The 14,167-nt window shown below is 35.5% G+C and overlaps 1 protein-coding gene across 6 annotated transcripts in view; it reads left to right on the top strand.

Annotated features, from left to right (window-relative positions):
- The first annotated feature begins 8,376 nt into the window (after positions 1-8,376).
- The window catches only part of LOC120308860 (carbonic anhydrase 3-like), a 62,765-nt gene continuing 56,974 nt past the window's right edge, over positions 8,377-14,167 (top strand). Inside the window, exons 1-2 of one of the 6 annotated variants that reach the window (XM_039345459.1) lie at positions 8,377-9,058; positions 12,512-12,706. In XM_039345459.1, coding sequence (XP_039201393.1) covers positions 12,610-12,706 — 97 coding nt within the window. In that variant the 5' untranslated portion in view covers positions 8,377-9,058; positions 12,512-12,609. Of the gene's footprint in view, positions 9,059-11,625; positions 11,682-11,712; positions 12,767-14,167 lie in introns of those variants that run through there. The other 5 variants (XM_039345461.1, XM_039345464.1, XM_039345460.1 and 2 more) reach the window with 5 other exon arrangements.

Here is a 14,167-nt window from a genome sequence, read left to right as displayed (position 1 = left end):
TGTCCAAAACGGTATAGGGTTACCTGCCTGAGCAGGGGGTTGGACTTGATGACCTCCAAGGTCCCTTCTAACTTTATTATTATTATTGTTGTTGTTGTTATTGTTATTATTGTTATTATTATCTTTGTATGTTTTCCAGCCTAGCTTGGGAAGAAAAAAGCAAGCAGGACAGGAAATGACAATTTCATGACTTGCTATTGGGAAAGTGTCAAAAAGATATCTATAATACAAGTCCAGCTTCCCTACAAAGTTGCCCACAGAATATGGCCCCCAAACTCAAAATATTTGCCATATAAATAGGTGATGCTTTGACCACACCACTGTGGTTTCCATCTTGGCTGCAAAACTCCCTAATGTCCCAGTTAAATATTGTCAGTGTTCGATACAGAGTCTTTGGAGTAGGTCAGGACTAGCTGGTTGAACAACACAGTGGAAACAATAATAACTGCTGTTCAGGGTAGTGATGTTAAACCTGTGTTGTTTAATTAATAGAACTATCAACTAAAGCCAAATATTGACTAGGGCAGGGCTCAGGAATTCTGGAAGTTGACGTCCACGAGTCATAAAAGAGCCAAGGTTGCCTACCCCTGGACCAGGGTATTGTATAATCAACACAGTGGAAACAATAACAACTGTGGTGTTCAGGATAGTGATGTTAAACCTGTGCTGGTTAATTAGAACTAATTATTTAGTAGAACTATTAGAACTATCAACTAAAGCTAAATATTGACAAGGGTATTGCGTAATTAACATGAACATTCATTAATATGGATAAATTCATATTTTCATATACATTTTGTCCAAGCCCTATTCCTTATGCCAGAATTTTTATATTATCCGCTTTGGAAATTCCAATCTTTTATGCAGCACTTTGGACAGCAAGTTGGGAGGTATACACATAAAATAAAATCATTAACTATATAAGGAATTTAACATGCTTTTCCCAATCATTACTCTAAAATTTGACATTTCAAAAGAAAGGATTTATGAACTGGACTGTATTTTATGGAGGCAGAAATTTCTCTTTAGCTTTTCTGACCAGTAGGTGTCATTAGAAGCAAAGTAATATTAAGATGTGATCTAAAACCATTAAAATTATTTTTAAAGGATAAAAGAGCTACAGCTTTGGAATGAATAAACATGAATGATTGAAACGTGGCAAATAACTATTTTTTTCCAGCAAATAGTAAAGCATTAAAGCAAAAAACATCTGATACAAATGACATCTTTCCTTCCAATTTATTGAATGCAAAGCAATGAACATTTTTTAACTCAATGAGAAAAATGAGAATACCAGTAACACAGAGATGCAATTATAGGTATTAAGGAAGATTTCAAAATCTAAATTATCTAAAATAAGGGACACTAATGTGGGGTGAGATGAAAATAACATTTATTCTTTGAGTGATGTGGCTAAGGGCAGATATTTACATTTGCATTTAATTAATTGCATTACATTAAATTTGATTAAATTCAATTAATATGATTCCTCGTGTATTTAATAACATTACACATATTAAAGCTAGTTTAGTGAGAACTTTTGGAGAGCTATGAAGTCTCTACTATAAGGTCTTTCCTAATTTATACTTAACTACAAGAACACCCTAGTAACACATTTGTGCTACCATTATATTGCCTTCAACTCTTCCCCAATCCATGAGTGAGGCATTCTTCTTAGCTCTACTAGTATCTTTCCTCTTCAGCCAATGGCATATATAACATGTTTTTGATCCATTATGTCATAGGCAAAGGCAGGTGACCTGGTGGGAATAGAATGGTGCTTACCAGTCATTCCAAGCTAATTGTGGCTGTTCAGACTTGTTTGATGCCATCATATTGTCTCCTTAGAACTGCCTACAGGAGTGCATTAAATATAACAAAAAACAGTTGGACAATATAGGCATCCATGGCTAATCACCAAAATGTGAAAATAAAAAAAAAGTATCATGACATCACTACATGAGCCCTCTCCTTTCACACTTGCACCCCAATGACAGACGCCTCAAAACCATAATGCACGAAACTTAGTTTTTTTTTCTTAATTTGAATCAACCTTCAATATAGAACTACCCAGCATTTTCTCAGAAAGGCACCCACAAGAGAGTGCTAATCCTGTTTTTAAAGGCCAATCTAAATCTCTTCCTATGTTTATAAGGAAGCTAAATAATACCTAGCAAAGCATTAAGTGCTCAAGGATGTGCAAAAACTGGCAACATTTTTTTTCTCCTTTAAAAGAAATATATTGAAGACATTTTGTCTTCCCATCAAATGAACTGGGAAGAGAGAAGATTTGGAAGATTGTTTTGGCACAACGTTCATTTTTATGCTGTCTCTGAAAGTTTCAAATATGATGGATTAAAAACTCACTCATTTGCAATGAAATACAAGAAAGACAGCTTTGGATGTGCTGACAAGCTAAAGGCAGAATGCAACCATGTCCTCCCATTGCAATTATAATTGTTACATTGCCAGATTCTTTAGCTGCAACTTCCAACATAATGCTCCCCCTAAAGTATCATTGTTCCCCTTCAAAAAGAATCAAGCAGGATTTATTGAACAAAAAATCAGTCCAGCATAAGCAGTTTCAATTTTGGGGGACTCTTGATGCTCTCTGAGCTTGGTTGTTTCTTGCAGAAGTTTCATTACCCAAACTAGGTAGCGTCATTAGTGCTAGTAAAGAATGGGGTTTGCTCTCAGTTTATATTCTAATGGCTTGCCCTGTCAGTGTTGGTGGGAGTGTTCTTGATGGTTCTTTTGGCTTCTGCAAAGCTCCCAGCTTTTTCAAATCTTGTTTTCTTTAGATGAGAAGATGTTTTTTAAAATATTTTACTGCATTTAAAATATTAGCAGAAACAGAAAAAAGCAAATGGAACAAAATGCAAAAATGCACACATTATAAAAAATACACGTGCTTAAAAACTTGTTCAGTTTTTCCACTGGCCCATCTTCCTTAAGAAATATATACCAAAATATACCAGAATGGTATAAGGTTTCCTGCTTGAGCAGAGGGTTGGACTAAAAGATCTCCAAGGTCCCTTCCAATCCTATTATTCTACCGGTTTGTTCTACAACGAGCTTTAACCTACTAGTCTCTCATTTAATCCTGAGGACATCAGCTTGAAGATGGATGCCTTCTCCATTTACATCCCAAGTGCGCAAAAGCAGTTGGAAGATGATCAGTGATCACGTACTAATTTGCCAGCCTTGTAAAGCTAGGAACAAGAAGAAAAAATACTTACTAAAAGTTATATTCTTCCTCAGGAAATAAACAAAACCTCACTATATTTTATGCAGAAATTGCTTGTGATCACTCCTCTCTTCTACAACATTACCTCATCTTATGTGTACTGTGTTTGTTTGGCTACTGGCTGAATGATTATTACTATCAGATCAATTTTAGCAACTACATAATAAAACATTATTCAGAATGGTTTGTCTCCAACCTGGCCCTCCAGGTTTTTTTATTGGAGTACCCATTGCCACAATAATTGGGTTATACTGTGGTCATCCTCTTCTTTCCTTTCCTTCTACCTTTCCCAGCATTTATAGGCTTCTCAAAAAAAAAAGCTGGGTCTTTGCATAACGTGTCCAATATATGGCAATTTGGTCATCTCTATCTCAAAGCATCCACTTTGCTTTCATAGAGGGTCACAGGAAAATTGTCTGTGGCATATATTTTGAATGCTAGTTTATTTATTTTTAGTTGTTGATCCTAGAAGGCAGATGTTGTCCACCTATTCAGTATCTTCATTGACCATTCTCAAACGGATTGCTACATCTATTATCATTAGTTTGTCTTATTTATATTTCTCATTTTTCCATAGTTCTCCTTGACCTTGATTACTAGGTTTTACACAACATTTACTTTTTCAGCTATCATATTTGATTATGTGTAAATCAAATGTGAGCAATCCCAATATGAACTAGAACTACAAAGCTATCAAACCAGTTTTCCTTTTGAGAGAGTGGATAAGCCACCTGCAGCCAAGAGACTTATGGAGAGAAATGTTTCTGCAAAAAAGAAATGAAATATTTACAAGAACCACAAGGGTGCAGCATTTCAGAGAAAACATTACATTTTATTGAAATTTCAAATAGACAGCATGGTGCCAGAAATAAATTGGCTTAGCTTTCAAATATTGCTAACATAATAAATTACAGAAATCAAGAAGTGATTTTTTAAAATATTCATTATCTGACAGTACCAAAAACAACTGATAATGTTAGGCTGAGCCTTTTAAACTAAGATTGCACACCCATATTATGTGTTGCAAGATTAGTTTGAAGGAGCACAATACTTGTTCGCGTTCTTCATTTGATCCCACATTTGTTGTGGGATCATTTAAAACATTCCCTAACTTTTCACAAAGCTGCAAATTGCTGTGACTTTTCCCTCTATGTTGGTATTGAGTTCAACTATCTGGCAAGTATCATCTCAAGAAAATAGAAACCATTTCTTTCTTATAGATGAGGAAGTTCACCCACTGGAGCAACGTTTGTCAAACTTGGAAAATTTAAGACATAAAAGCTTTTCATTCGAACTCTTTTGTGGGAAACAATGGAATATAGGGTTAGGGTTAGAGTTAGATCCCTTTAGAGTCAGGGCTGAAAAATGGTGCGACAACTAGGTTCTAGAAGGTTCTGAAAGGAAAGGGGACATAAAAGCTTTTCATTCAGACTCTTTTGTGGGCTGCGTTGAAATACATGGGAAAATCCCATTGACAATGAAAATGAAACTAGGGTTAAGGTTAGGGATAGATAAGGTTAGAGTTAGATCTCTTTGGAGTTAGGGTTGAAAAATAGTGTGACGGCTAGATTCTAGGAGGGTCTCAAAGGGAAAAGGACATAAAAGCTTTGCGTTCAGACACTTTTGTGGGCTGCAGTGAAATACATAGAAAAATCCCATTGACAACAAAAATGAAACTAGGTTTAGGGTTAGTGCTCAGGTTAGTGTTAGGGTTAGATATCTTTGGAGTCAGGGCTGAAAAATGATATGAGGGCTACATTCTAGGAGTTTCTCAAATGAAAGAGAACATAATATGTTTTCGTTCGGACTCTTTTTTTTGGCCGCAGTGAAATACATGGGAAAATCCCATTGACAATGAAAATGAAATTTGGGTTAGTGTTAGGGCTCACATTTGGTTTAGGGTTAGATCCCTTTGGACTCAGGTTTGAAAAATGGTATGAGGGCTATATTCTATGAGATTCTCAAATGAAAGAGAACATAACAGCTTTTGATTTGGAATCTTTTGTAGGTCGCATTGAAATACAAGGGAAAATTCAATTGACAATGAAAATGAAACTAGGATTAGGGTTACAGATAGGGTTAGGGTTAGTTCCCTTTGGAGTCAGGCCTAAAAAAGGGTGTGAGGGCTACATTCTAGAAGGTTCTCAAATGAAGAAAACATAACAGCTTTTCATTTATATTCTTTTGTGGGCCACAATGAAATACATGGGAAAATTCCATTGATAATGAAAATGAAACTAGGGTTAATGTTAGGGATAGGGTTAGGGTTAGATCCCTTTGGAGTTAGGTTTGAGAAATGGTGTGAGGGCTAGATTCTAGGATGGTCTCAAAGGGAAGAGGATATAAAAGCTTTGCATTCAGAGTTTTTCGTGGGCCACAGTGAAATACATGGGAAAATTCCATTGACAATGAAAATGAAACTAGGGTTAGGGTTAGAGCTCAAGTTAGGTTTAGGGTTAGATCCCTTTGGAGTCAGGATTGAAAAATGGTGTGAGGGATATGTTCCAGGAGTTTCTCAAATGAAAGAGAACATAACAGCTTTTCATTCGTACTCTTTTGTGGGACACGCTCAAATACATGGGAAAATCCAATTGACAATGAAAATGAAACTAGGGTTAGGTTTAGGGCTCAAGTTAGGGTTAAATCCCTTTGGAGTCAAGATTGAAAAATGGTGTGAGGGCTAGATTCTAGGAGATTCTCAAAGGAAAGAGAACATAATACCTTTTTGTTTGACTCTTTTATGGGTCACAGTGTAATACATGGGAAAATCCCATTGACAAGGAAAATGAAATTAGGATTAGGGTTGAAAAATGGTGTGAAGGCTAGATTCTAGAAGGCTCTCTAATGAAAGAGAATATAACAGCTTTTCATTCTTACTCTTTTGTGGGCCACACTCAAATACATGGGAAAATCCCATTCACAATGAAAATGAAACTAGGGTTAGGTTTAGGGCTCAAGTTAGGATTAGGGTTAGATCCCTTTGGAGTCAGGGCTGAAAAATGGTATGAGGGCTACATTCTAGGAGTTTCTCAAATGAAAAAGAACTCTTTTGTGGGTCACAGTGAAATACATGGGAAAATCCCGTTGACAATGAAAATGAAATTAGGGTTAGGGTTAGGGCTCAAGCCAGGGTTAGGATTAGATCCCTTTAGAATCAGTGGTGAAAAATGGTGTGAGAACTAGGTTCTAGGAGGTTCTGAAAGGAAAGGGGACATAAAAGTTTTGCGTTTGGAGTCTTTTGTCAGCCGGAGTGAAATAAATGAGAAAATCCCATTGACAATGAAAATGAAACTAGGGTTAGGGTTAGAGCTCAAGTTAGGGTTAGGGTTAGATCCCTTTGGAGTCAGGGCTGAAAAATGGTGTGAGGAATACGTTGTAGGAGTTTCTCAAATGAAACAGAACATAACAGCTTTTGATTCAGAGTCTTTTCTAGGCCGCAGTGAAATACATGGGAAAATCCCATTGACAATGAAAATGAAATTAGGGTTAGAGTTAGGATGGGGTTAGGGTTAGATCCCTTTGGAGTCAGGGCTGAAAAATGGTGTGATGTCTATATTCTAGGAGATTCACAAATGAAAGTGAACATAATAGCTTTGCGTTTGGACTATTTTTTAAGCCAGTGTATCTGAAAGGCACTAAGTTGGGTTCAGTTTATTAAGGAAGAGATATCATCACACATTGGTAATATCCTACCCAAGTAGATCTTGTTGGTAGATACCTTTTCATAAGATTAGAAACCTTGAGGACATTCTAGGTGGAGTCCTGTATTAGTGTATGGTGAAAACAAAACAAAACAGGAGTCTGATAGTCTAAATGTTATTAACAGACGTGAGCTTTTGTAAGCTGCAGCCCCTTTCATCAGATGCATAAAGTGAGCTACAGCTTACAAAACCTTATGCTGTTCAATAAAATGTGTTAACTGGAAAAGGTGCTATCAGACTCCTGATTTTAAGCCTTGAGGGGTCAGCTGGAACACTGAGTTCTAATATCCAATATGTGCTGTAAACATTGTGTAAACCTGTTGCGCCTGATACTGCTGGTAGGGAATGTGGCTCTATCCTAGTTTCTGTGTCATAGTTGAACAATTTTATCACTCTTGCAATGCACTTGCTCCAATGGTTGATATGAGCTCTGAGTCTATCATAACTCTACAGGATTAATATCCATTAAGTATTGCAATATGCAAAGATAACAATATCACAACTTATATATCATTGATTATTTTCTTTAATAAGAACAATCAACTCAAATTTAAAGTACTGGTGTGCCTGAACAATGTCACATTACATATTGTTTAAAACAAACAAGACATTTAGATATTCACCTTTAAAAGACACAACTTGTTTTTAAACAACTATTATATCTCACGTGCTCCATTTTTTTAAACTGTCCAAGTCTGAGACAAAGTTTTATTTTTACAAACAATATTATAATTTATTAATTTGATATGCCTCTTGACTTCTCCTAATTCTGGATTAAAAAAGGTAATGTGTAGACCTCTTTTCCTTTATTTTTCTTTTGTTATCTATATTATAAAGTACTATAAAGTATTGCTATTAACAACTTCAAAAGAATGCAGTTGCAATGCTTCCAATATTACAGTCAAAAGTTTTACAATAGCTATTTCAGAATGTAATCATTTATTCTGGCTTTGACATTTTATGTGAAAAAGAATTATGATTTATTTTAATTCAGTTAAAATTAAAAAATATATAGTTTTCTTCCAGGAAGGAAGGAAGAAGGAAGGAAGGAAGGAAGGAAGGAAGGAAGGAAGGAAGGAAGGAAGGAAGGAAGGAAGGAAAGAAGGAAAGAAAGAAAGAAGGAAGGTTTTGTAGATTTCTATGTCCTAAGGCCAAGACTTCTGGTGCTGATAGCAACTTTAAGAGTTCAGATTATAGATCCCTAGGCTAGGAAAACAGTCCCCAAGTCTTTTGCTTTGAATTTTTTTGAATTCTTTGGTCCATGCCAGCCATATCTATTTAGAATCATTGGCTAAATATTATAATATAATACTATAATATTATATTATAAATATAAGATACAAATTCCAATAATTTGAATTCTACATTGAACAAAAGAAAATGGTAAACCACTATATCAGTGGTTTTTACTCCAAGAATGTAATTTATAGCAACTGTTTCTTGATTCGTGAAAACACTGTTCAAGATTCAGGAGCAAAACACTATTCACTCTTTGATATCTTCTGTATTCTGTTTAGACATTTTATTTAGTGGTAAAACTGGATAACCTGTAAATGTATAAATGGAATTGCTGAGCAGCCTTCTGAGTTTATTCAAAAACCTAAGTCAGTGCAGAGGTTTATGCAGATGTAATAGGAAATGAATTTAGTAAGTCTAAAAAGAAGATCATGTGCAAATAGCAATGACACCCTCTTGTTTCAGATTACAAGCATAGAAATGAGTCTGCCTAAGATCTCCTAATTAGAGTATAAAGTTCTTGTCTGAGTATGCTTGCAATGTGAAATCAATTCATTTATACAGTGAAACTGAGAGCTTTAAACAGAGTTTTGTTTAAGAAATAACTAGCACCTCTCCCTCTAACTGAAAAAGGCATGGTCAAGTGAATAGTCTTGTGTTATCAGTGATCACAGCCTTGGTCATGCTGACTTGAAAAGTAGGGTGGGTCTTAGTACTAGAGCAGTGAAGAACACAAGATTTCCATGATGATACTGTCTGCATGGTGACATACAGCAAAGCATGCAGGCTCACTTACTCAATGGACCTATACTTTTAATAGCTTTGACATAGACACTTCGTACTATGAGAGTTTTGAAGTCATTTTGTCATTACTGTGAGTCTCATTTTAAATTTTTATAACATCATTAAGAGCTAAAAACAAATGGCAAGATGTCTCAAGCAATGATTTCTTTGGCCTGTGCTTGTCTATCTTAAAACAAGCTATACCTTCTTAAAATAACCGTGGGGATAGGAGAGTGATGGTGAAGTCTGGCCTATCTATATTTTTCTTTATTTTTCAGTTTTTTTAAAAAAAGGTCTGAGCTTTTTAGCCAGAAAAGATCTAAAAAGAAGCATGCAAGCTTCATCCTGCTCTTTCGTTCTTTTGGAAATAATGCCATGGCAGAACAAGCTCAGTATTCAATTGGAACAGTGCAAGAAATTAAAGTCCCATTTTGGCTGGAGCTCTAAAAGGAAAAATGAGAATAAGGAGAAGGTTATGTTGGGACATCATTTGCACATCAAAGGAAGCTGGGGATGGTGGCTTGAGGAGCCTTTGAATTTGCCCAGCTCCTTAGACTCAACTTTGTGAAAATGCTTAGGTTAGAATTTCCTGATCTTGGATAAAGCCAGTCATGGACTGTCAGGAAATGGGAGGGAGTTGTGGGGAGTCTGATATCCACTTTCCCTTCCTACAGTTAGAACAATGTCCCCATTCTGAGAAGGAAAGAACTGAATGGAACAATCCTATAGCCTTGATGACCATGGGCATCTCTGGTGGAGGGAAATAAGAATGCCAAGTCATATCAGATATGGCCATCACATCTCATAGCCATCATAACAATACCTGATAAACATTACCTAATTTGTGTCATAGTGCATTCATCATCATGACTTCTTCAAGAAACCTATAATTGGAACAGTATTTCTGGGATCAACAGATGGTACCTAAATAGTTCTAAATATATTATGGGTCTTGCATTTAATCTCTAAGTGCACTACGTATATTTACCGTAACATTAATGCTTTCATATTAAATTCTAGCATTAGAGCTTTTAGGTGGAGAAAGCTGTTGCAATCTGCTTTAGTTTTCCTAAGCAAGTTGAATGTTGTATTTTTTAGCCAAAATAACAGCAGTATATTTATAAGAGATGGAAATGCTATTACTTGACAAATATGTCCAGAATCCTTCCAAATATTTGCTCTTCACATCCACAAAGACCTTGGCTCAAGTCAGATGCTAACAACAAATGTTATTTTCCAGATCCCCTGCTGCTGATATATACGTGTGGAATTTAATGCACATGTGCAAAACTTTTTTAAAGGTTAAATCTATAGCTGAAACATCTTTATGCAGAAAGAATTCTGCTTTTTGGCTTCTCTGTTCTGGCTAATTTCTTGGGAACAATTTTGCTGCCCACAACTTAAGATATTCATAGAACAATTTAATACATACATGCTGTTCTCTTTTGGAGCAAGCAATTAAATGCAAAGTGCAGAAAATGAGTAAGAAATAATAAGTAAAAAAATTGAAGCAGGAGATGAAAAGAAAAGGAAATGTCGTCACTTAGTTTGCTTGAACATCAATCACTGTATTTCTCCATAGCTTTCTCTCCTTGTAAATCATCATTGCTTCCATCACTGCTTCCTATGTTACTCCTTATTTCCAGGTTGTTACTTCATATTAGGAACTCACTTTTCTATTTAAGCCACATTCATCAAAATAAAATGAAAGAATTTGTCCATACATAGGACAAATCCTTCCTGCTTCCTGGGCATGTAGAACAAATACCTGGACTAAATCTGACATGCCATGGAATACGCAACTTGCTAACCAAGTGATGACTGAAAGCGTGGAGAAAGGCTTTTCTTCCTCCCTAGGAAGTAGGCAACAAACCTGGATCTCATGCAATTTCTCTCCCTCCCATTTATCTTGCAAAGATCATTAATACATTGGTTCCAGATTAGCCACAATAGTCTTCTTCCTACTTATGCAAACAAGGGATTCTGACTTTGTGGGGGAGGAGTTCCCCTTTTTCTACCTCCATCTTTGTTACTCTTAGAGCAGAGCTTCTTAACTGCTCCAATAACTGCCATGGATTCACGGGGCTTCTCCCCAACCTGATCTTCTTCAAGTTGTTAGGATTCCAGTTCCCAGAATTCCTAGCATGCTGCTGGGGAATTCTGGGAGTTATACTCAAAACACAGCAGGCAGACACAGAACTTAGGAAAGAGGTCATGAAAGCAGTCCCTGAGATATTTATTCAAAAGTAAATGTACAAGTGCATAGTGATACTTCTATTATGCATAAGCCTCTTTTTTTTAAAGATAAAAGTAAAAACTATATTCTAATTTGAGTATTGAAGAGCTATTTTCTGTTAGATAGGTTCTGATTGAAACATTATAAATTGGTTTCTCGTTAGATTTATTGTAAGAGTGAATATATTATATGGAACTGTAAGCCTATTTGTGGATTGTTATTATGCAATAGGAGTAATAATTTTGATGTTAAGGAATTTCATATCCTGGTGAAGACACACCAAAAGAAGCATTTGCTTTTACTTCATTAATTCAAATCAGTAGATTTTAAAATCTTAAAATGACATTTAAGACGTCTCTGGCATTCTGACTTTGTTTTAAAAAAGGCATACACAACTGGCAGTTATTATTCATACAGGCTGCTCTTGATGGATAAACTGAATGCAAGTATCAGTTTTGTACACATGTCCCTCAGTGAGGTAAGGAGTTGGAGATATGGCCATGGGTATCATAGCCAGAGCAGGATTTGTCATCATCCCAGGAAATTGAGGGTGGGGTACATGTAAATGTACTCTCCTAAAATGTACCAAATGTTCTTTAATTGTGTCCTGATATAATTCAGTGACCTAGAAATTCTACAAAATTCATATCCAAACAGATAAGCCAGAGGTGTCTGTAGGGAAGGGGTAAAAAGGTCAAAATTTTGGCTGTAACCATGTGTTCTGTCTCCTTTTAACATGCATTATGATCCAGAAGAAAAATGTTAGATATAAAATCTAAATACCTATCACTTTCATTTTTTAAATCAAATCCTTCCTTAGAAGAGAAAGAGAAACACTTCTTTTGACAGAGAGGCAGGAACTATTGTTATTTTTGGAATTGGTTTTTTTCTTGCTTTCTGTCTTCTACATAACTTGCTGTCCTCTGTTATTCTAGAAAACTTTCTATCCTCAATTCTTCTACAAAACTGGTATACAAAGCAAAATTGCCCCTCTTTCAGCTCCACAAAAAGTTACCCTATTTGGCACTGAGTAAGAAGAAAGATCAGTTTCCTTTCTGTAATTCAGTCATATAAAAAGTACTGGTTGAATCCTAAAATGAGAGTTAATACAAGGTGTATTTTGATTAATGTGGCTTAATAATATGGAAGAAAGTAGAAGTAGAAAGATCTTCAGTGCCTTTTGGGAGACACATTTTTGTCCTAGAACTTATTCCACTATTTGAGCAAATGATGGAGCCATTTCTTCCATCTGGGCTCATATTTTTAAGCCAGAACATTTTATTATGTTTATTATTTGTCCATTATCAGAATAGACAAATAAAGGACACAAGAATTTCCAGAAGAAGAAATGGTAAACCAAAGATGTTTTTACAAAACATAGAAGTGAAGCTGACAACTACAGTGGAATGAAGAACTGGCAAGTAAGCCAACTTCTCTGGACAAGGCCCTATTGTGTGTTTTCTGGAGTCTTCAAACATTACACCCTTGAAATTCAACAGCAAGGTACCAGTTTTCTGGCAGAAAGTCAAATAAGCAAATGAATCTTTCATAGCACCAGATATGGTAGGTGCTTATTAGTTTAAATGAGATTTTAGATATAAATACACAACTACTCAAATAATTCCCTTATCACAGTATGTTAGACTTCATAAATAAGGATGCATTATTTTATGGCTCAGGATGTTGTATAACCAAGTGGTCCCATTAATTTTTGTTTATCTGTTGGAGCAATGCAATTTGTGTGATCGATCATATTTTATTAATCCTGACTGAGGTTTTACTGGTCTACAGGGTGAATCTAGCAAATGAGTGACCAGATTCCTTCCAATATGTTCATAGATAATTTTTTAAAACTCATATTAAAAAATGAATATTTGTAATGTATTGATAGCAGTCACCATTGTAATGCACTGAGAGTGTTCACAATTACTCTAAAAATCCACTACTTGTTGCATTGGTTTTACACTTTTATCCCTTTTCCAACTCTGTGAAAAAAAGATGGGTGTTACAGCCAAGCTATTTTTTTTTAAAGTTAAAGTATATCAGAAACTGCAAAACCAAGGGAAAAAAGCTACACTGGCCTACTAAACTTAAACTAGCTTGCTAATAGAGGCTTCTTAAAGGTTTTAAACGTATTAAACGTTTTATTGTTTCTGTTTTGATATCTAGATCAATAAAGGTATTCAGTCAATTATCCGTTAAAGCTATTTTGGTAACCTATTCCAATAGGATATGACCCTAATATGCAATTATACAATTCAAGGCAAAAAGGTGTGAGGTAGATTACTTTTAATTCCTTAATAAAGATAATGACCAACATCTTAGAAATAAGATCCAGTAAAAAACCTATCCTAATGGACAGATAAAAAGGAGAAATAATCTGCAAAAACATGCCTCAGTGTACTTTACCACAACTGATGGCAATTTTCTGGTATCAACATATTTGCTCACTGAGTGAGCATTTTGCTGGCTCTGTGAAACCAGCTTTACAATAAAGCTCTTTTAGATTTTGTGTGCCAAGCTTTTAAGTAATCCTAGGACTCTCTCAGTGCCATAATGTTGCTGTGAGTGATGGAACAACTGCTCTGTTTGCTCCAAAGCAAAACAACTGCATCATATTCTCATCCCTGATATACTTTGCCCTCCGAGATATCTTTTCTTTTTATCCTAATCCAGCATTTGCAAACAATCCAGTAGCAATCTTTTGTTTGTCTAAAGAGAGGAGAAGGATACGCTTTGAACTGTTGCACTCAGGTCAGTCTGACACATAACACCATATATCTATGGTGCATGAAATTTGCACGTGAAACTTAAAAGCTATATCAGATGAAACTGATCTACCTAATTCAGAATAAAGAATATTTCCAAACTTCCATTTCATCTAAGTCAGGAATGGGTAACCAACACCATCATTTTTGCTACTGCTTGAATGTCTTTCTTTTTGCCATAGAACATTGTTACAAT

Source organism: Crotalus tigris, unplaced genomic scaffold, assembly GCF_016545835.1.
Source record: "Crotalus tigris isolate CLP2741 ecotype Arizona unplaced genomic scaffold, ASM1654583v1 scf7180000017952.28453644438:3035480, whole genome shotgun sequence".
NCBI classification, from domain to species: Eukaryota; Metazoa; Chordata; class Lepidosauria; order Squamata; family Viperidae; genus Crotalus; species Crotalus tigris.
The sequence above is the reverse complement of the archived record's forward strand: the minus strand, read 5'-3'. Positions and strand labels throughout refer to the sequence as shown.